At 40.0% G+C, this 21,326-nt stretch overlaps 1 protein-coding gene across 11 annotated transcripts in view; it reads right to left on the reverse strand.

The window, feature by feature from the left end:
• LOC116595144 (signal-regulatory protein beta-1-like) overlaps positions 1 to 21,326 on the reverse strand; it is a 202,355-nt gene that overhangs the window by 33,940 nt on the left and 147,089 nt on the right. The window contains exons 6-8 of one of the 11 annotated variants that reach the window (XR_004287536.1): positions 18,430 to 18,930; positions 16,206 to 16,403; positions 2,730 to 3,176 (exon numbers count right to left, since the gene is read on the reverse strand). The exons of 4 other annotated variants lie outside the window; for them this stretch is intronic. Coding sequence is in view for 4 of the 7 variants with exons in the window: in XM_032351182.1 (XP_032207073.1) it covers positions 3,137 to 3,186 (50 nt within the window). In the remaining 3 variants the exon portion in view is untranslated. Of the gene's footprint in view, positions 1 to 224; positions 604 to 2,729; positions 3,187 to 15,826; positions 16,404 to 18,365; positions 18,931 to 21,326 lie in introns of those variants that run through there. 6 more of the 11 variants (XR_004287537.1, XR_004287535.1, XM_032351185.1 and 3 more) reach the window with 6 other exon arrangements.

Consider the following 21,326-nt stretch of genomic DNA (forward strand, 5'->3'; position numbering starts at 1 on the left):
CTGCTAACCAAAATAAAGAAACATATTGATAATAAAACATTAATACAGGAGATCTCAACACTCCACTCTCAGTAATAGACAGATCCATCTAAGCAGAAAATCAACAAAGAAACAAGAGTTTTGAATAACACAGTGGAACAGATGGACTTCATAGATACATACAGAACATTCCACCCTAAACCAATGGAATACTCATTCTTCTCAGTGCACATGGAACTTTCTCCAGAATAGACTAGATTCTGGGTCACATATTAGGTCTCAACCAATACCAAAAGACTGAGATTATTGCCTGCAATGTCTCAGACCACGGGGCTTTGCAACTGGAACTCAATCACAAGAAAAAATTTGGAAGAAATTCTTTTTATGTTTCAGAGAGAGTGGACAGGTCCAGCAGAAATGATGCTTCCTGCCCACCTGGGGCTGTTTTCTGCACTGGGCCCCTCCCCCACATCTTGAGGTCTTCTTGGTGATTCTCTACTTGGGAGCCCCAGGCCAAGAAGGATCAGCAGTTGGGGACTGTGTCCCATCTCCTGAGCTCTGGACACCTGGGGGTGGTTGTCTTGTGGCCTCATTCTGCACCAGCTTCCAGTAAGAGTTACTGAGCTGGTGAAAGAAATGGGTTCATCAGGGCCCAGGAAATTTTGGGGTCAAATGAGGTCAGCTCCAGAAACGATTCCTTGTTCCAACCCTTTATTGATGGAATAGTAAACTTAGCCCAAATGCACAGTTCAGTGAGGACTTCAGAATCTGTATTTGCTTAGGGTATGTGGTTGGTTCCGTTGGTGAAGCGAGCAACTCTTGATATTGGGGTTGTGAGTTTGGTCCCAAGTTCACTGTAGAGATTACTTAAAAAAAAAAAATCGTTAAAAAAAACTTGTATGTTCTTGCCTCCAACAAAAAACATCTTTTCTCCCTCTTTCAGGAGAGGAAGTGGGTTATATGTTCCAGAGATTACTCTCCCAGGCATTTATCTGAGCATAATGAAGGCCATAGCCTCACATAGTCTCTGTGTGAATGTTTAGAGCAGCTTTTTTCATAATGGAAAAAAAATTAGAATCATGCAAAAATATCCAGTGATAAGTGAACAGTTGAACAAACTGTTGTGTATTCCTACCAGGAAATATTACACAGCAATAAAAAGGAATTACTTATTTACATGTGCACAACTTGTGAGATTCCAAAGGCATTATGTGGAGTGAACAAGATCACTCTTAAAATGTCCATACTGTGGGACTCCACTTCCACAATATTCTTGAAGTTATAGAAAACATATTGGCATGTGCCAGAGGTTTGGGTGGTGGGGCTCGATGTCATAAGAGAGGCTAGCACAAGGGTGAGCTCTGGGGCCATGGTATTGTTCTGTACCCTGAATATGGTGTTGGTTACCCAAAATACACATGAGCAGATCAACACACACAAAAGCTTGGAATGTTACACGGTTGAGACACTTGATATAATAAGCACTGGGTGTCATATGTTACTGGTGAATCACTAAATTCTACCCCTGAAACTAACACTACACTATATGTAAACTAACTCTGATTTACATAAAATCTTGAAGGAAAAAAGGATTGAGTATAAAACAAAATGTCATTGCCATTATAATGTGGACACTAATTATGACATTATCTAAATTTAAAATATGAAGGGGGTAGGGTAGAAATATGCACATGTGGTGTTGTTTCCATAGTAACAGAGCATTGCATCCCCATCATCCATCTTCCCACTGGGAAGACAGTTAATAATGCCCATGGGTGAGAAGTCAAGAAGAGAAAATATATGCATGCTCTATGAGATCTGGTTATAGAATCTGGAAGAATCAGTTAAAAATTATCAATTAAAGGAGTGGAAAATGGTTGCCTCTGGGAGGTGGAAAATAGTGGGAGGTCGGGAGACTCCAGTTTTCACACATAGAATGTATAGAACTATTTGCCTGTTGAAGCATGTGCATGTGTAACTTTAATGAAGGTAAAAACTAACCTAGGTGAGATGATTGATTTTGTAAGAGTTACACAGAAGGGAATGTCCGTACAGTAGTCTGAGTGTGATAAACCTGGATAGAAGATCAATGTTCAAAACTCAATTACATTCTCATACAGAAGTCACAAACCCGTAATAATATATTTTTTTAAAATTTCTTTTTATTTATTTTCAGCATAACAGTATTCATTATTTTTGCACCACACCCAGTGCTCCATGCAATCCATTCCCTCTCCAATACCCACCACCTGGTTCCCCCAACCTCCCACCCCCCCGCCACTTCAAACACCTCAGATTGTTTTTCAGAGTCCATAGTCTCCCATGGTTCACCTCCCCTTCCAATTTCCCCCAACTCCCTTCTCCCCTCTAACTCCCCTTGTCCCCTATGCTATTTGTCATGCTCCACAAATAAGTGAGACCATATGATAATTTTAAAGATTCTGTACACCAGAAAGTATTAAAGATAGCTCTATGGATTGCATGGAACACTGGGTGTGGTGCAAAAGCAAAGAATACTGTTACGCTGAAAAGAAATTAAAAAAAAAATAGATAGCTCTAAATAAGGATGCAAAAGCACATCATGGGACTAAAAAAACAAAAAAACAAAAAACAAAAAAACCCTGTAAACTGGTGAGCTGAAAGTCATCAGAGAAAACCTAAAACACCTCATGTCCGTGAGCGGCAAAACTCAGTGTCAGAAAGATGTCAATTTGCACACATGGATATACAAAGTGAAATCAATCAAATCATAATTTTAAGAGGGTTTTTAATGAAACTTGACAAAGTGATTCTAACTTGCATCTGGGCCAAGGAGAGCCATAGCAGTTCTGAACAACAAGATGAGGTGGGAAGTTTTGCCCAAAAGAGGTATTGAAATATATTATAAAGCTGTTCTAATTGGGACAGAGCAGTTTTTAAATACACACACACACACGTATGTGTGTGTGTGTGTGTGTGTGTGTATAATCAGCAAAACTCTAATTGACATAAATATATGTTCTTCAGTGGAGCTCTGATGAAATCTTTTTTATGCACATAAAAATGTGATTGTCCATCTTCTTGCTGCTTTGTTGTTACAGTTCTTTAAATATCCTCTCAGCCATTGTAAACTTCTTTTTAGAGGGCCGGACAGTAAATGCCTTATGGCTGCCGCCCTTCAGGTCTGGGCTGCAATCACTTCTCTCTGACACCTCAGCCTGAAAGAAGCCATTGATTATAAACGTGATTAGTACAAACAGGCAGTTGTCCCCGATCCAAGTCCTTCATCAGATTTCACATGACAATTATTTTCTCCCAGTCAATAACCTTCCTTTTCTTTTTATTAACAGTATCTTTTGAAGAATAAAAGTCTTAAAGCTTCATGAAGTCAAATGGATCAATATTTTCCTTTATTGATTGTGTTTCCCCATCTTATCTATAAACTGTCTGCTAACCCAAGACCAAAAAGATTGAGTTTTGTGTCCCCCCACAGTTTTTTCTAGAAGCTTTATTGCTTCATATTTTATATTTAGGTGTGATCCATCTGATCATTGTTCATAGTATTTTTGGTGTGTTGTTCACTAATATTGTTATTAGGTAATATTATTTTAGGAAGGAGATTATGCTGAGTGAAATAAGTCAGAGTAGGTCAATATGGCTTCACTTATTTGTGGAACATAAGGAATAGCATGGAGGACATTAAGAGAAAGAAGGGAAAAATGAAGGGGGCAGAGAATCAGAGGGGGAGAGGACTATGGACTCTGGGAAGCAAACTGAGGGTTATAGAAGGGAGGAGGGTAGGGGGACAAGTGAGCCCAGTGATGGGTATTAAGGGGGGCACAGATTGCATGGAGCACTGGGTGTTATATGCAAACAATGAATCATGGAATACTACATCAAAAACTAATGATGTACTGTATGGTGACTATCATAACACAATAAAAAAGGACAATATTAAATTTTGTGTGTAAAGAAATAGTTAAGAGACTTCTTTTTCTTTCTTTCTTTCTTTTTTTTTTTTTTAAACATACAAGTATCTAATTGATTTATGACCATTTGTTGAAAAGATGGTGAATTGTTTTGGAATCTTTGTCAAAAAATCACTTGGCCAGGGCAGAGAAGTAGCAGGCTGAGATGACACCAGGTAGCAGGAGATCAGCTCGATGGTTTATCAAACCATTCCGAACACCTACAATTCCAACAAGAGATCAAAGGGAAGAAGAGCAGCAATTCTAGAAACAGAAAATCAACCACTTTCTGAAAGGTAGGACCTGAGGAGAAGTGAATCCAAAGAAGGAAGATAGACCACAGGGGAGGGTATGGCTCCTGGCCCGCAGTGGAGCAATGGAGCACAAAATCAGAACTTTTAGGTCTGCTCCACTGAGGGACATTGCTCCAGAGGCTAAGCTGGGGTCAAGCCAACACAGGGACTGTGTGTTCTCAGTTCCTGCAGGGTCACAGAAGGATCACAGGTGTCTGAGTTTCACAGAGCTCACAGGTATTAGAGCAGGAAAGCTGGCTACAGAGACAGAGCTGAAGAGTAAGCTCTCAACTTGGGGTTACCTTAACTGTGATCCATGGCACAGTCAGGCCACTGCTCTGTGAGCAGAGACCCCCACAATATCAGGGGAGATCCCCCTGGAAGAGTTCAGGGATGATGGGTTTGGAGACTCCAGGTAGGGCTGTGTGCCGGAAACAGTGATGCTTGGTCACAGGCTGGGTGAGCTCAGAGCGCAGATGGAGGCCAGGGAGATGGAAGTGATTGAGTGCTTTTCTCCGAGGGCACACTGAGGGATGGGGCCCTGAGCTCTTGGCTCCTCTGGACCGGAGATTGGAAGGCCACCATTTTCATTCACTTCCTCCAGAGCTCTACGAAAAGCATTCAGGGAACAAAAGCTCCCGAAAGTGAACCCTAGTGGATTATTTAGCCCAGCCCTTGTTAAGGGTGGTGCAATTCTGTCTCAGGCAAATACACTTGAGAATCACTACAACAGGCCTCTCCCCCAGAAGATCAGCAAGAAATCCAGCCATGACCAAATTCACTTACCAAGGAGAACAGTGGAATTCCAGAGGAGGAGAAAGCAAAGTATGGAATTCATGGCTTTCTCCCCATGATTCTTTAGTCTTGCAAAGTTAATTAAAAATTTTTAATTTTATTTTTTCTTATGCAAATTTTTCTTTTACTCTTTCCTCTTCTAACGTTTTTAAACTAGTTTATCTTAACAATACATTTCATAAAAAAATCTTTTTGAACCTTCATTATTATAGTCATATTTTATCCTTCATTGTATCTAACTTTGTTTTTTGTATACACATATGGTTTTTTGTTCTAAAAAATTCTGGGATAAAACTTCTTCTAATAGATCAAAATATATTTTAAATCTAGGACAGGGCTTTGTTCTAGTCTCCAGCCTGAGCAAATTCCCTCCTCTTTCTTTTTCTTTATTCTTCCAACCAACTTATATTATCAACTCCTCTCTTAGAAATTAAAAAAAAATTTTTTCATCTTTATAGTCATATTCCATCCTTTCATCGTGTTTACCCTTATTTTCTGTGAATGTGTGTGTGTGTATGTATGTGTGTGTGTGTGTGTGTGTGTGTGTATATATATATATATATATATATATATATATATATATTATTCTTTAAAATTTCGGGAGGTAGTTTCTTCTAAGGGACCAAAATACTCCCAAAGTTAAGTGGGTGACTCAGTTTTATTCACCAGTCTCATCCATATATATATTTTTTTTCTTTATTTTTTCTTTTCTTAATTTTTTTCCCCTAAACTTCTGTTTACCCTCTTTCTTCCCCCCACAATTTGAGGTCTCTTCTGATTTGGTTAAAGCACATTTTCCTGCATTCTTTGCTACACTTTTAGTATTTTATTTGCTCCTTCATAAATTCTTATCTGGATAAAATGACAAGGCAGAAAAACTTACCACACAAAAAAGAACAAGAGACAGTACCTAAGACTAGGGACCTAATCAATATGGACATTGGTAATATGTCAGATCTAGAGTTCAGAATGATTACTCTCAATGTGCTAGCTGGGCTCAGAAAAGGCATGGAAGATATTAGAGAAACCCTGTCTGGAGACATAAAAGCCCCTTCTAGAGAGAAAAAAAAAAAGAACTAAAATCTAACCAAGTTGCAATCAAAAAAGCTATTAATGAGGTACAAAAAAAATGAAGGCTCTTACTGCTAGGATAAATGAGGCAGAAGAGAGAATGAGTGATATAGAAGACCAAATGACAGAGATTAAAGAAGTTGAGCAAAAGAGAGACAAACAATTACTGGACCAAAGGGGAGAGTTCGAGAGATAAGTGATACTATAAGATGAAACAACATTAGAATAATTGGGATTCCAGAAGAAGAAGATAGAGGGGATCAGAAAGTATATTGGAGAGAATTATTGTAGGGAAATTCCCTAATATGAAAAAGGGAACAAGCATCAAAATCCAGAAGGCATAGAGAACCCCCCGCAAATCAAGAAGAAAAGGTCCATGCCCCATCATCTAATAGTAAAATTTACAAGTCTTAGTGATGAAGAGAAAATCCTGAAAGCAGCCTGGGACAAGAAGTCTATAACATACAATGGTAAAAATATTAGTTTGCAGAAGACTTATCCAGAGACTGGCAGGCCAGAAAGAACTGGCATGATATATTCAGACACTAAATGAAAAAAACATGCAACCAAGAATACTATATTCAGCTAGGCTATCATTGAAAATAGAAGGAGAGATAAAAAGCTTCCAGGACAGAAAAAAACTAAAAGAATTTGTAAACACCCAAAGAGCTTTACAAGAAATATTGAAACATCAAATATTGGACATCAAAAGACAGCTGGAGTGACAATCCTTATATCAGATTGGTTAGATTTTAAGCCAATGACTAGACTAAGAGATGAGGAAGGACACTATATCATACTCCAAGGGTCTGTCCAACAAGAAGCTCTAACAATTTTATTTTATTTTTTGCTTTGCATTGCTTTATTTTTTATTGCTTCTTTTTATTTTCTTGTCATTGCTTTTTTCTTTTTTTTTAAATTTAATTTTTCAGTGTAGCAAATTTCATTGTTTGTGCACAACACCTAGTGCTCCATGCAACATATGCCCTCCATAATACCCATCACCAGGCTCCCCCAACCTCCCACTCCCCTCCCTTTCAAAACCCTTGATTGTTTTTCAGAGTCCATAGTCTCTCATGGTTCATCTCCTCCTCCAATTTACCTCAACTCCCTTCTGCTCTCCATCTCCCCATGTCCTCTGTGTTATTTCTTATGCTCCACAAATAAGTGAAACCATATAATAATTGACTCTCTCTGCTTGCCTTATATCACTCAGCATAATCTCTTCCAGTCCCGTTCATGTTGCTACAAAAGTTGGGTATTCATACTTTCTGATGGAGGCATAATACTCCATAGTGTATATAGACCACATTTTCCTTATCCATTTTTCCATTGAAGGGCATCTTGGTTCTTTCCACAGTTTGGTGACTGTGGCCATTGTTGCTATAAACATTGGGGTACATATGGCCCTTCTTTTCATGACATCTGTATCTTTGGGGTAAATAGCCAGTAGTGCAATTTCAGGGTCATAGGGAAGCTCTATTTTTAATTTCTTCAGGAATTTCCACACTGTTCTCTCAAGTGGGTGCACCAATCGGAGAGGTTACTGCCTATGTCCTCCTCTAGGATTCTGATGGATTCCTGTCTCACGTTGAGTTTACTTTGTGTACAGTGTAAGAGAATGGTAAAGTTTCATTCTTCTACATATAGCTGTCCAATTTCCCCAGCATCATTTATTAAAGAGACTCCCTTTTTTCCACTGTATACTTTTTTCCTGCGTTGTCAAAGGTTATTTGACCATAGAGTTGAGGGTCCATATCTGGGCTCTACTCTGTTCCACTGGTCTTTGTGTCTGTTTTTATGCCAGTATGAGATTGAAGCAGTGATCAAAAACCTCCCAAAAAACAAGAGCCCAGAACCAGATGGATTCCCTGGAAAATTCTACCAAACTTTCAAAGAAGAAATAACACTTATTCTCCTGAAGCTGTTTCAAAAAATTGAAGCAAACTGAGGGTTGCTGGGGGGAGGGGGTTTGGGAGAAGGGGGTGGGATTATGGACATTGGGGAGGGTATGTGGTTTGGTGAGTGCTGTGAAGTGTGTAAACCTGGTGATTCACAGACCTGTACCCCTGGGGATAAAAATATATGTTTATAAAAAATAAAAAATTAAAAAAAAAAAGCCACGTAACTTGGGTCTGCGGTCATGCCCTATAAAACCAGCCTGTGAGATCAGGACGGGGTTGCCCTCTTCGGAGGTGGCCCTGACCGGTCAGTCTGACTTCTGATGCCTGGCATAAAAATAAAGCTTTGCCTTACTTTCAAAAAAAAAAAAAAATTGAAGCAGAAGGAAAACTTCCAGGCTCTTTTTATGAAGCCAGCATTACCCTGATCCTCAAATCAGGCAAAGACCCTACCAAAAAGGAGAATTTCAGACCAATATCACTGGTGAATATGGATGCAAAGATTCTCAACAAGATCCTAGCAAACAGGATCCAACAACACATTAAAAAGATTACCCACCATGGCCAGGTGGGATTCATCCCTGGGTAACAAGGATGGTTCAACATTCTCAAATAAATCAATGTGATAGAACAAATCAATAAGAGAAGAGAGAAGAACCACATGGTCCTCTCAATTAATGCAGAAAAAGCATTTGACAAAAGCCAGCATCCATTCCTGATTAAAACACTTCAAAGTATAGGGGTAGAGAGAACATTCCTGAACTTCATAAAATCTATCTATGAAAGACCCACAGCAAATATTATCTTCAGTGGGAAAAAGCTCACAGCCTTCCCGTTGAGATCAGGAACACGACAAGGATGCCCTGTCTCACCACTCTTGTTCAAAATAGTGTTAGAAGTCCTAGCAACAGCAATCAGACAACAGAGAGAAATAAAAGGTATCTAATTGGAAATGAAGAAGTCAAACTCTCTCTCTTTGCAGATGACATGATACTTCATATGGAAACCCAAAAGCCTCCATCCCCAAACTACTAGAATTCATGCAGCAATTCAGTAATGTGCCAGGATACAAAGTCAATGTACAGAAATCACTTGCTTTCTTATACACTAACAATGAAAACACAGAAAGGGAAATTAGAGAATTGATTCATTTACTATAGCATCAAGAACCATACGTTAACTGGGAATAAACCTAACCAAAAAGGTAAAGGAACTGTGCTTGAGGAACTACAGAACACTCATGAAAGCAACCAAAGAAGACACAAAAAGATGGAAGACCATTCCATGCTCTTGGATTGGAAGAATAAACATTGTTAAAAAGTCTATACTGTATCAAAAACTTTTGTAGCAACATGGACGGGACTGGAAGAGATTATGCTGAGTGAAATAAGTCAAGCAGAGAGAGTCAATTATCATATGGTTTCACTTATTTGTGGAGCATAACAAATAGCATGGAGGACATGGGGAGTTAGAGAGGAGAAGGGAGTTGGGGTAAATTGGAAGGGGAGGTGAACCATGAGAGACTATGGACGCTGAAAAACAATCTGAGGGTTTTGAAGGGGCGGGGGGTGGGAGGTCGGGGTACCAGGTGGTGGGTATTATAGAGGGCACGGATTGCATGGAGCACTGGGTGTGGTGCAAAAATAATGAATACTGTTATGCTGAAAATAAAAAATAAATTTTAAAAAACCACAATGATTCAAAATATGTGGGACACAACAAAAGCAGTCCTGAGAGGAAAATATATAGAGGTACAAGCCTTTTTCAAGAAACAAGAAAGGTCTCAGGTACACAACCTAACCCTACACTTAAAGGAGCTGGAGAAAGAACAAGAAAGAAACCCTAAACCTAGCAGGAGAAGAGAAATCATAAAGATCAGAGCAGAAATCAATGAAATAGAAACCAAAAAAACAATAGAACAAATCAACGAAACTAGGAGCTGGTTCTCTGAAAGAATTAATAAGATTGATAAACCCCTTGCCAGACTTATCAAAAAGAAAAGAGAAAGGACCCAAATAAATAAAATCATGAACAAGAGAGGAGAGATCACAACTAACACCAAAGAAATACAGACCATCATAAGAACATACTATGAGCAACTCTATGCCAACAAATTTGACAATCTGGAAGAAATGGATGCATTCCTAGAGACATATAAACTACCACAACGGAACCAGGAAGAATAGAAAGCCTGAACAGGCCATAACCAGTAAGGAGATTGAAACAGTCATCAAAAATCTCCCAACAAACAAGAGCCCAGGGCCAGACGGCTTCCCGGGGGAGTTCTACTAAACATTTAAAGACGAACTAATTCCTATTCTCCTGAAACTGTTCCAAAAAATAGAAATGGAAGGAAAACTTCCAAACTCATTTTATGAGGCCTGCATCACCTTGATCCAAAACCAGACAAGGATCCCAACAAAAAAGAGAACTACAGACCAATATCCTTGATGAACACAGATGCGAAAATTCTCACCAAAATACCAGCCAATAGGATTCAACAGTACATTAAAAGGATTATTCACCACGACCAAGTGGGATTTATTCCAGGGCTGCAAGGTGGGTTCAACATCCACAAATCAATCAATGTGATACAACACATCAATAAAAGAAAGAACAAGAACCATATGATACTCTCAATAGATGCTGAAAAAGCATTGGACAAAGTACAGCATCCCTTCCTGATCAAAACTCTTCAAAGTGTAGGGATAGAGGGCACATACCTCAATATTATTAAAGCCATCTATGAAAAACCCACCACAAATATCATTATCAATGGAGAAAAACTGAAAGCTTTTCTGCTAAGGTCAGGAACATGGCAGGGATGTCCATTATCACCACTGCTATTCAACATAGTACTAGAAGTCCTAGCCTCAGCAATCAGACAACAAAAGGAAATTAAAGGCATCCAAATCGGCAAAGAAGAAGTCAAATTATCACTCTTCGCAGATGATATGATACTATATGTGGAAAACCCAAAAGACTCCACTCCAAAACTGCTAGAACTTGTATAGGAATTCAGGATATAAAATCAATGCACAGAAATCAGTTGCATTTCTCTACACCAACAACAAGACAGAAGAAAGAGAAATTAAGGAGTCAATCCCATTTACAATTGCACCCAAAACCATAAGATACCTAGGAATAAACCTAACCAAAGAAGCAAAGAATCTATACTCAGAAAGCTATAAAGTACTCATGAAAGAAATTGAAGATGACACAAAGAGATGGAAAAATCCTCCATGCTTATGGATTGGAAGAACATATATTGTGAAAATGTGTATATTACCTAAAGCAATCTACACATTTAATGCACTCCCTATTGAAATCCCATCCATTTTTTTCCCAAAGAAATGGAACAAATAATCCTAAAATTTATATGGAACCAGAAAAGACCTTGAATAGCCAGAGGAATATTGAAAAAGAAAGACAAAGTTGGTGGCATCTCAATTCCAGACTTCAAGCGCTATTACAAAGCTGTCATCATCAAGACAGTATAGTACTTGCACAAAAACGGCACAAAAACAGACACATAGATCAATGGAACAGAATAGAGAGTCCAGAAATTGACCCTCAATTTTATGGTCAACTAATCTTCGTTCAACAAAGCAGGAAAGAATGTCCAGTGGAAAAAAGACAGTCTCGTCAACAAATGGTGATGGGAAAATCAGACAGCCACATGCAGAAAAATGAAACCGAGCCATTTCCTTACACCACACACGAAAATAGACTCCAAATGGATGAAGGACTTTAATGTGAGTAAGGAATCCATCAAAATCCTTGAGGAGAACACAGGCAGCAACCTCTTCGACCTCAGCCACAGCAACTTCTTCCTAGGAACATCACCAAAGGCAAGGGAAGCAGGGGCAAAAATGAACTATTGGGATTTCATCAAGATCAAAAGCTTTTGCACAGCAAAGGAAGCAGTTCACAAAACCAAAAGACAACTGACAGAATGGGGGAGGATATTTGCAAACCAAATATCTGATAAAGGGCTAGTATCTAAACTCTATAAAGAGCTTAGCAAACTCAACACCCAAAGAACAAATAATCCAACCAAGAAATGAGCAGAGGACATGAACAGACATTTCTGCAAAGAAGACATCTAGATGGCCAACAGACACATGAAAAAGTGCTCCACATCACTCGGCATCAGGGAAATACAAATCAAAACCACCTCACACCAGTGAGAATGGCTACAATTAACAAGTCAGGAAATGACAGATACTGGCAAGGATGTGGAGAAAGGGGAACCCTCCTACACTATTGGTGGGAATGCAAGCTGGTGCAACCACTCTGGAAAACAGCATAGAGGTTCCTCCTCAAAAAGTTGAAAATAGAACTACCCTACGATCCAGCAATTGCACTACTGGGTATTTACCCTAAAGACACAAATCTGGTGATCAGAAGGGGCATGTGCACCCAAATGTTTATAGCAGCAAGGTCCACAATAGCCAAACTATGGAAAGAACCTAGATGTCCATCAACAGATGAAGATGTAGTGTATATATATATATATATATATATATATATATATATATATATACACACACACACACACAATGGAATACTATGCATCCATGAAAAGAAGTGAAATCTTGCCATTTGCAACAACGTGGATGGAAGTAGGGGGTACTATCCTTAGCAAAGTAAGTCAATCAGAGAAAGAGAATTATCATGTGATCTCCTTCATATGAGGAAGTTGAGAAGCAACTGGGGGGGTTGGAGGGTAGAAAAATAAATGAAAGAAGATGAGATCAGGAGGGAGACAAACCATAAGAGACCCTTAATCTTACAAAACAAACTGAGGGTTCCCAGGGGGACAGGAGTAGGGAGAGGGTGGTGGGGTTATGGACATTGGGAAAGGTGTGTATTATGAAGTGGAATAACCTGGTGATTCACAGACCTGTACCCCCAGTGCTAATAATACATTATATGATTTTTTTGTTAATAAAAAATAAAAAATTATTTAAAAAAACACTTGGTCAAATACATATTATCCATGGGTCTTTTTCTTTTTCCATACAAAGGCAAGTTTTATTTTTAGAATATTTTTTAAAGTGTTTATTATTAAAGTTGTCATACAGTGCTGTATGTTTCAAATGCACAACACAGTAATTTGAAAATTCTATGCATTAGGCAATGTTCACCATAGTAAGTGTAATCACCCTCTGTCACCGCACTGTGTTATTCAAGAACTGTTATTCCCCTGGGCTGTTCTCACATCCCCATGACTTATACGGTGAGGAAGTTTTTTTTTTTTTAATATTTTTTGGGGCGCCTGGGTGGCTCAGTGGGTTAAGCCGCTGCCTTCGGCTCAGGTCATGATCTCAGGGTCCTGGGATCGAGTCCCGCATCGGGCTCTCTGCTCAGCAGGGAGACTGCTTCCCTCTCTCTCTCTCTGCCTGCCTCTCCATCTACTTGTGATTTCTCTCTGTCAAATAAATAAATAAAATCTTTAAAAAAAAATTCTTTAAATATTTTTTTTACTACATTATGTTAGTCACCATATAGTACATCATTCGTTTTTGATGTAGTGTACCATGATCCATTGTTTGCCTTTAACAAACAAAATGCCACATGAAATCCATGACCTCCTTAATACCTATCACTGGGTAACCCATCCCCTCATCTGCCTCTCCTCAGTTTGATTCCCAGAGTCCATAGTCTCTCATTGTTTGTCTCCCCCTCTGATTCTCCACCTCCTTCATTTTCCCCTTCCTTCCCTTAATGTCCTCCATGCTATTCCTTATGTTCCACAAATAAGTGAAAGCATATGATAATTGTCTTTCTCTGTCTGACTTATTTCGCTTAGCATAAGCTCTTCCAGTTCCATCCCTGTTGATGCAAAAGTTCGGCATTCATCCTTTCTGATGGCTGAGTAATTTTCCATTGTATATATGGACTACATCTTCTTTACCCATTCGTCTGTTGAATGGCATCTTGGCTCCTTCCACAGTTTGCTAGGATTCTTAACAAGATCCTAGCTAATACAGTTCAACAGTACATTAAAAGGATTATCCATCACCACCAAGTGGGATTTGTCCCTGGGAGGCAAGGGTGGTTCAACATTTGCATATCAATCAATGTGACAGAACACAGAAGTAAGAGAAGAGACAAAAACCACATAGTCCTCTCAATTGATGCAGAAAAAGCATTTGACAAAATACAGCATCCTTTCCTGATTAAAACCTTCAGAATATAGGGATAGAGGAAACATTCTTCAATTATATAAAAATCATCTATTTAAAGCCTATAGTGAATATCATTCTCAATGGGAAAAGCTGAGAACCTTTCCCTTAAGATCAGGAACAGGACAAGATGCCCACTCTCACTACTATTGTTCAACATAGTACTGAAAGTCCTAACAATAGCAATCACTCCATGGTCAAATAATGTTCAACAAAGCAAGAAAAAATATCCAATGGAAAAAAGATACTCTCTTCTAATAAATGGTGCTGGGAAAATTGCACAGCCATATACAGAAGAATGAAATTCAGCCATTCTCTTAACAGCATCAATGATAAACTCTAAAAGGATGAAAGACCACAATATGAGACAGGAATCCATCAAAATCCTAGAGGTGAACAGAGGCAGTCACCTCTTCAACATCAGCCACAGCTACTTCTTTCAAGACACGTCTCCAAAGGCAAGGGAAACAAGAGCAAAAATAAACTTTTAGGACTTCATCAAGATTAAAAGTTTCTGCACAGCAAAGGAAACACTCAACAAAAAAAGAGACAACCTGTGGAATGGGAGAAGATATTTGTAAATGACACTACAGATAAAGGGCTAGTATCCAAGATCTAAAAAGAACTTCTCAAACTCAACCCCCAGAGAACAAATAATCAAGTCAAAAAATGGGCAGAAGACATGAACAGACACTTCTCCAAAGAAGACATACAAATGGTTAACAGACAGATAAAAAAAATGTTCATCATCATTAGGCACAGGGGGAAGCTCAAATCAAAACCTCATTGAGATATTGCCTTACATCAGTTAAAATGGCAAAACTGACAAGATAAGAAACAACAAATTCTAGAGTGGTTGAGGAGAAAGGGGAACCCTCTTACACTGTTGGTGGGAATCCAAATTGGAGCAACCACTTTGGAAAACATTATGGAGCTTCCTCAAAAAGGTGAAAATAGAGCTACCCTATGACCCAGCAATTGCACTACTTGGTATTTATCCCGAAGATACAGAGTAAAAAGAAGGGCCATATGCACTCCAATGTTCAAGGCAGGGAACTTTTGACAGAGATAGAGAAGTAGTTCAATAGCAATAAGACCTCCAAAAAGAATCACACATTTATGGAGTAGTCAGCTCTATGGCAAAGGCAGCTGTCTAATCTGTAAGTTCTGGACACTTTATCTCAATGGGAGAAAAATAACATTCCTACCATCTCTAACACACACAAGCACAGAGCTCAGAAGAATAAAGCTAGATCAAATATAAACAGAAAGAGCAAAACTTCATAAAAAATTGAATCCTTTTTTTATATTACAAAAGCTCCCAAAGGATACTAAAACTGTTGCTGCATGGACCACAGCAGAGGAGCTGGAGGGACGCTCCCATGTGAGCCCATGGACACACAGAGAGAAATGTTTGTTGCAAAGTTGTATTACCCAAAGAGCAGACAGAGCTTTCATACCATCCTGAGAAGAATTTCTAAGTTGTAGCATATTCTTATAAAAGAGAACTACAAAGTCATGGAAAATTGACAAAATGGAGCTATGTGCAGCAACATGAAAATCCCACAAACTGTGTTGAGCATAAAAGAATAGAAGTTCCAGAATACTATATATATATATATATATATATATATATATATATATATATATATATATATACAGCAGTATATAAAATTTGAAACATGCAAAGTAATACTACATATTGCTTAAGGACCTATAGTATGTTATAAAATAATAATTTAAGAATAATAAACAGCAAATTTAGAATGGGGTTTTTAGAAGAAACAGAGGATTATAATGGCAAAATGTTAATATTTTGCAAAATTTGGGCACATACTATGTGGCAGGCCCTCTCAAGAGGAGATTGATGGTGGAAATAAAAAAAAAAGAACCCTACTCACTACAACCCAGCCCCTCTGCCTGAGTTATGAACTCTAACACATCCACAATATTCTGTGCCATTAGTTAAAGCCTTCCAGTCCTTCGTCAGCTCCATTAGTAAAGTTTAGTATTACTTTTCTTACTTACTCTGAAAGTAAGTCCTATGAAACTTGGCCTATGAAACAGCATATGGGGGCACTCTCTGGATTTTGGAGCTGAAAGCTTTGACCTTCATCCCATCTTCACATCTTGGACCCACACCCAAGATTCAAGGGACATCACAAAAAAGACTTCAAACTCCAGGGCACTGCAGGATTCGTGACAGCTGGAAGTCTCTGAGATCTCCTACAGACATTTAGAGAAAACAAGACTGTTCTCAACATTTCTTTGAGGCTGGATTCACCCCTGATATGTGCTGTGTGAAATAGTGGCATCATCTTAGACTCCTCTGATCAGCCTATGATAGTGAACACAACCTCTCTCCTTATGGAGAGAGGCCTGTCCCCAACTCATCTGTTATAGCTCTGCCACCTGCAGATGTAGGTGACTGTGAAACTCATCACCAGCACCTTGAAGCCCAGAAGGAAAGCCACAAATGTAAGGGCAGGCATCTCTGGACTTACCACTAGGCAGAAGGAGACGGTAAATGGGACTCTGTGACTTTAAAGACCTCATGCCACTCAGTAGACAAGGGTGACACCCAGTAGTTCAGAGCAATAGAGGTGAGCTTAACTGAGCTTCCAGTGACCCGTGTATGTGGAGGGCTTCTGTGGACAGTAAGAGGTTGGCCTAGGTGGGAGGTTACACCTTATGCTGCACCTTATAGGTGAGGATCCACTTGGACTCCTGCCCCAACACATTCAGCAAATTCAAGCTTTCTAAAGTGTAAGTTCCATCGCTATTATGCTTGGATGTGAGTTGCTTGGCTCCCTTGAACATAGGACACTTCTCTACCTATGTGAGATGTACATTCTGTGGATAGAATCTCTGCACATGGTAACTAATAGGCACCAAGTCCAAGGGGAGTGAAGACTGGGACACTGTCATATAGGGGGAACTGACATATTCCAGAGAAAGCAGAGAATTACTGCAGGAAATCCATCATGGATGCCGGGGGCCTCCTGGAAGATGGGCCATCTGCTCAGAATGAGGAAAATCTGAAAGATATTTAGATACTATAAAATATTATATATTTCAATAAATTTCGTACAGATACACAGTGTAGTTCTGTCTAACACTAAACCAAGGGCAGGGAGATCTAGATTGTGGTCCCTGCACTAACCACAGTCAAATGCAAGAGAATGGCAGGTAAGCCACCCATACTATATTTTTCAGCTTGAGGGAAATATGTAACTTTTCCATGGCCAGTTGGATGGCATGGAATGTGGCTGGACTTGAGGAGAACATTACTGAGGAAGAACAGATGGACACACTAATCTCACTGCATTTAATGTAATTAATTCAGGGAGTGGCAAGGAGCAGAAAACACTGGTGGATCTCAGAGAATAAGAGAACAGCAGAGCTGGGGGGTAGACCAGGGCAGACCAGCGAAAGAGTAAGTGCCAGGAGAGTGACTCTGCCCTTCCAGGACAGCTTTTCCAAACAAGACCTGGATATGGATGACACACAAGACCCCTCCTTCTAGTCTCCTGGCCCCCCAGAAGTCATAGTAGGAAACCAAACTCACTCGTTGACTTTCTGTGTGAAGTATAGGTCCCTGACTGAACTGTGGGGCCGCTCGTGACCGGCCACTGGGCCTCAATCACATTAAACTTAGAAATGGATGAGTGGAATTGTGAAGGCTTGTAGAGGTTCTGTCTGCCTGAGGATCCTTTTGTTTTGATTCAGGAGCAACTAGGCTTGGCGGCTAACTACACCCATGTTGAGATTTCATCCAAATCCGGAAGCTAACTTGTGGCTACAAGGACTGTGAGTGAAGGGTAGAGAGTCAGAAAACAGGCTACAATAGACACAATGTATATTCTTGAGGTCAGGTTTGTCCCTATACCTCAGAAAGGCCAGTCAGACTTCTAGGCTCAGTTCACCAACTTTTTGGACCATGCAATGCACACTTGTGGTTGCACTTTACCTACTGAATATCCTTTTATTTTTGAGTTTCTTTTGCCTGGTGTTTCAGTTTTGGGGGTTGTGCCATCAAAGAAGAGCACGGTTTGTCAATATGGCTTGATTCAATATGGGGCATAGGGTCCATGACTATTAGAAGGGCCAGCTACAGAATCCCAAACTACAAGGTGTTCATGGGTTAAGGGGCATAGTATCCAGTGTATAGTGATGATTTGGTACATGTTTCAGGTTTTGAAAATTTTATTTTTACCAGCCAAGGAAATGGAGTTTCTCAGGCTGTACTCACCATTCAGAGACACATAGGTGCGTGGATGAGGTCCATATGCCGTGTCAGGATGCCCTATTACTTGTAAAGATTGATTGATTGATTGATTTTAGAGATGGAGAGAGAGAGCCTGACCCGGGGCTCATTCTCACAACCCTGAGATCATGAGCTGAACCAAAAATGAAGAGCTAGATACTGAACTGACAGAGCCACCGGATACCCACAGATGCCCTCTTGTTCACGTCACAGTAACAGGTGCCCACATCTTTGGGTTATACTTCACTGATGAGATGGAAGAGTGAGTTTGATTGACCTCTGTGTTTTCTACTTGGTGTATTCAGGGGCAGTGGTTTCCACTGAAACTGTAGATTAATTGCTGTTCTTGCCCATTTTCCCAGAACCACAAGACAGGCCCTGCTGGGGAGAGAGCAGACACATTGCAGTCCAGGGTCAAGGTCTCTCCTGCTCTGAATGAAACTGAACTCTCAGGCTGGGGCACCTGGAAGTCTTGACCCGAAGTTCCTGGAAAGAAAATTGGGTTCAGTTCTCATGTTCTTTGTTTTGGTCCAAGATGATGTGAGGGTCTGGTTCTAGTTCAAGGTGGAGACTCGTTACATACTCTTTTAGCAACGTGTACTGACACAAATTGATGAAAATTAAAAATTGGGTTGGTATATGGGATAAGGGGAAAGGGACCCATGTACAGAAAGGGGGCGGGTACCTTCCTTCTGCATCATGATAGAATGGCCTGGAGCACAGTCGATGCTGTGTAAACAGGGGAACTTGCTACATAACAAATTACCACAAACTTAATAGTTTAAGAAAACACATATTATTTCATAGTTTCTGTGCACCAGGAGTTTAGGCACAGCTCAGCTTAGCTGTCATACACAAGGGAAGATGATGTGAAGATAAAGGGGAATGCCATGTACAGTTCGAGGATGGTCTGAAGCTACCAGAAGCTAGAAGAGAGGCCTGGAACAGATTCCTCCTCGCAGTTTATAGCAGCGTTAGTTATAATTGCCAAGCTTGAAGGCATCCAAGAAGACCTTCAGTAGGTGAATGGATATAGAAATTGTGATACATCCTGACAGTGGAATATTATCCAGCACTAAAAAAAATGAGCTAGCAAGTCTTGATATGTGGTGAATGTAAATATATCAGTGATTGCCAGGGGTTAGGGTAGAAGGAGGTTAAAAGGCAGAGCATAGAAGATTCTTAGGGCAATGAAACTACTCCGTAAAATACAATAAAAGTTGATATCAAACCCCTAGACTATGCAATACTAAGAGTGAACCACAATGTGAACTATGGATTTTGAATGCTAACGACATTTCAGTGTAGGTTCATAATTTTAAATAAATGTATCACTCTGGTGGAAGATATTGATAATAGCAGCAGCTGTGATATGTGGGGATGGGAGTCCCATGGGAAATCTCTGCACCTTCTGCTCAATTCTATTGTGAACCTAAAACCGCTTTAAGATATGAAGTCATACTATCAAAAAAAGTAATTCAGGGGCCCCTGGGTGGCTCAGTGGGTTAAAACCTCTGCCTTTGGCTCAGGTCATGGTCTCAGGGCCCTGGGATCTAGCTCCGCATCGGGCTCTCTGCTCTGCGGGAGCCTGCTTCCTCCTCTCTCTCTGCCTGCCTCTCTGCCTACTTGTGATCTCTCTCTCTCTGTCAAATAAATAAATAGATGTTTTTTAAAAAAAGTAATCCAAATCAAAGATCATCTAGATTTTCTTCCATGGTATCTACTAGGAATTTTATACTTTTGTGTTTTATGTATGAGTTGTTTTTTTTTTAAGATTTTATTTATTTGTCAGAGAGAGATCACAAGTAGGCAAAGAGGCAGGCAGAGAGAGAGAGGAGGAAGCAGGCTCCCCGCTGAGCAGAGAGCCTGATGTGGGGCTAGATCCCAGGACCATGAGATCTTGGCACGAGTCACAGGCAGAGGGTTATCCCACTGAGCCACCCAGGTGCCCCACGTATGAGTTATTTTTATGAAGACTGTTAGGTCTGTATGTAGAAGCAATTTTTTTTTTTTTCATTTGGATGTCCCGATGTCTAATTGCTCTAGCACCATTTGCTGAAAAGACTGTCTTGGTCCTTCTCAAAGACCGGTTGGCTATATTTATGAGGGTGTATTTCTGGACTTTCTATTTGTTGCATTGATCTGTGTGTCAGTTCTTTCACCAATACCACTGTTTCAATTACTGTCGCTTTCTTGGAAGTCTGATAATCCAATGGTATCAGTCTTGAGTTGGCTATTCTAGGTATTTGGACCAATGGCCTTGGGGAAGAGACCCCACAGCTCGTTTAACATTTTCAGCAAGTAGAGACAGAAATGCATAGTTCTCTGGAGAGCCTGCAGGATTCAGCTACCAACACTGACCCAGAGAGACCTCTAGTGACCACTTCTGGCCAATATTCCATGAGCACAAAAACTGCAAATTTTTAACATTGATTATCTTTGGATAGAAGCATTGTAGATTCTTGTCCCACTTTATAATTTCATGTTCTCCAACATTTGTTGTCCTTTGAGAGGTAGCATCTCTATGGTGGTAGTAAATTGAAAAGACAGCTTCTTTGTTCCTAGGGGTTGGGGGATGAGAGTTCTGATGTGTGTGCTGTGCTCAGGCCTGTGGCCATTAGCATGCACCCATTCCCAGAACAAAAGTGTGTGGGACAGACACAGCCACTGGGAGTTTTTGTGAGCTGGGAACCCTTCCAATTTAGTTCTGTAAATGCTGGGGAGGACAGAAAAATTCTCTCCCCAAGAAATTCTAGGTAAACAGGTGAAAAGAGCACAGAAAACAGGCATAGGGGTGTCCCCAGCAGATACACCTGAGGACCCATTCCCCTGTAAATGCCAGCAGCAGTGTCAGGAGTAGGGATGGGGGATCCAGACAAGAT

This window comes from Mustela erminea, chromosome 7 (genome assembly GCF_009829155.1).
Source record: "Mustela erminea isolate mMusErm1 chromosome 7, mMusErm1.Pri, whole genome shotgun sequence".
Taxonomy (NCBI): domain Eukaryota; kingdom Metazoa; phylum Chordata; class Mammalia; order Carnivora; family Mustelidae; genus Mustela; species Mustela erminea.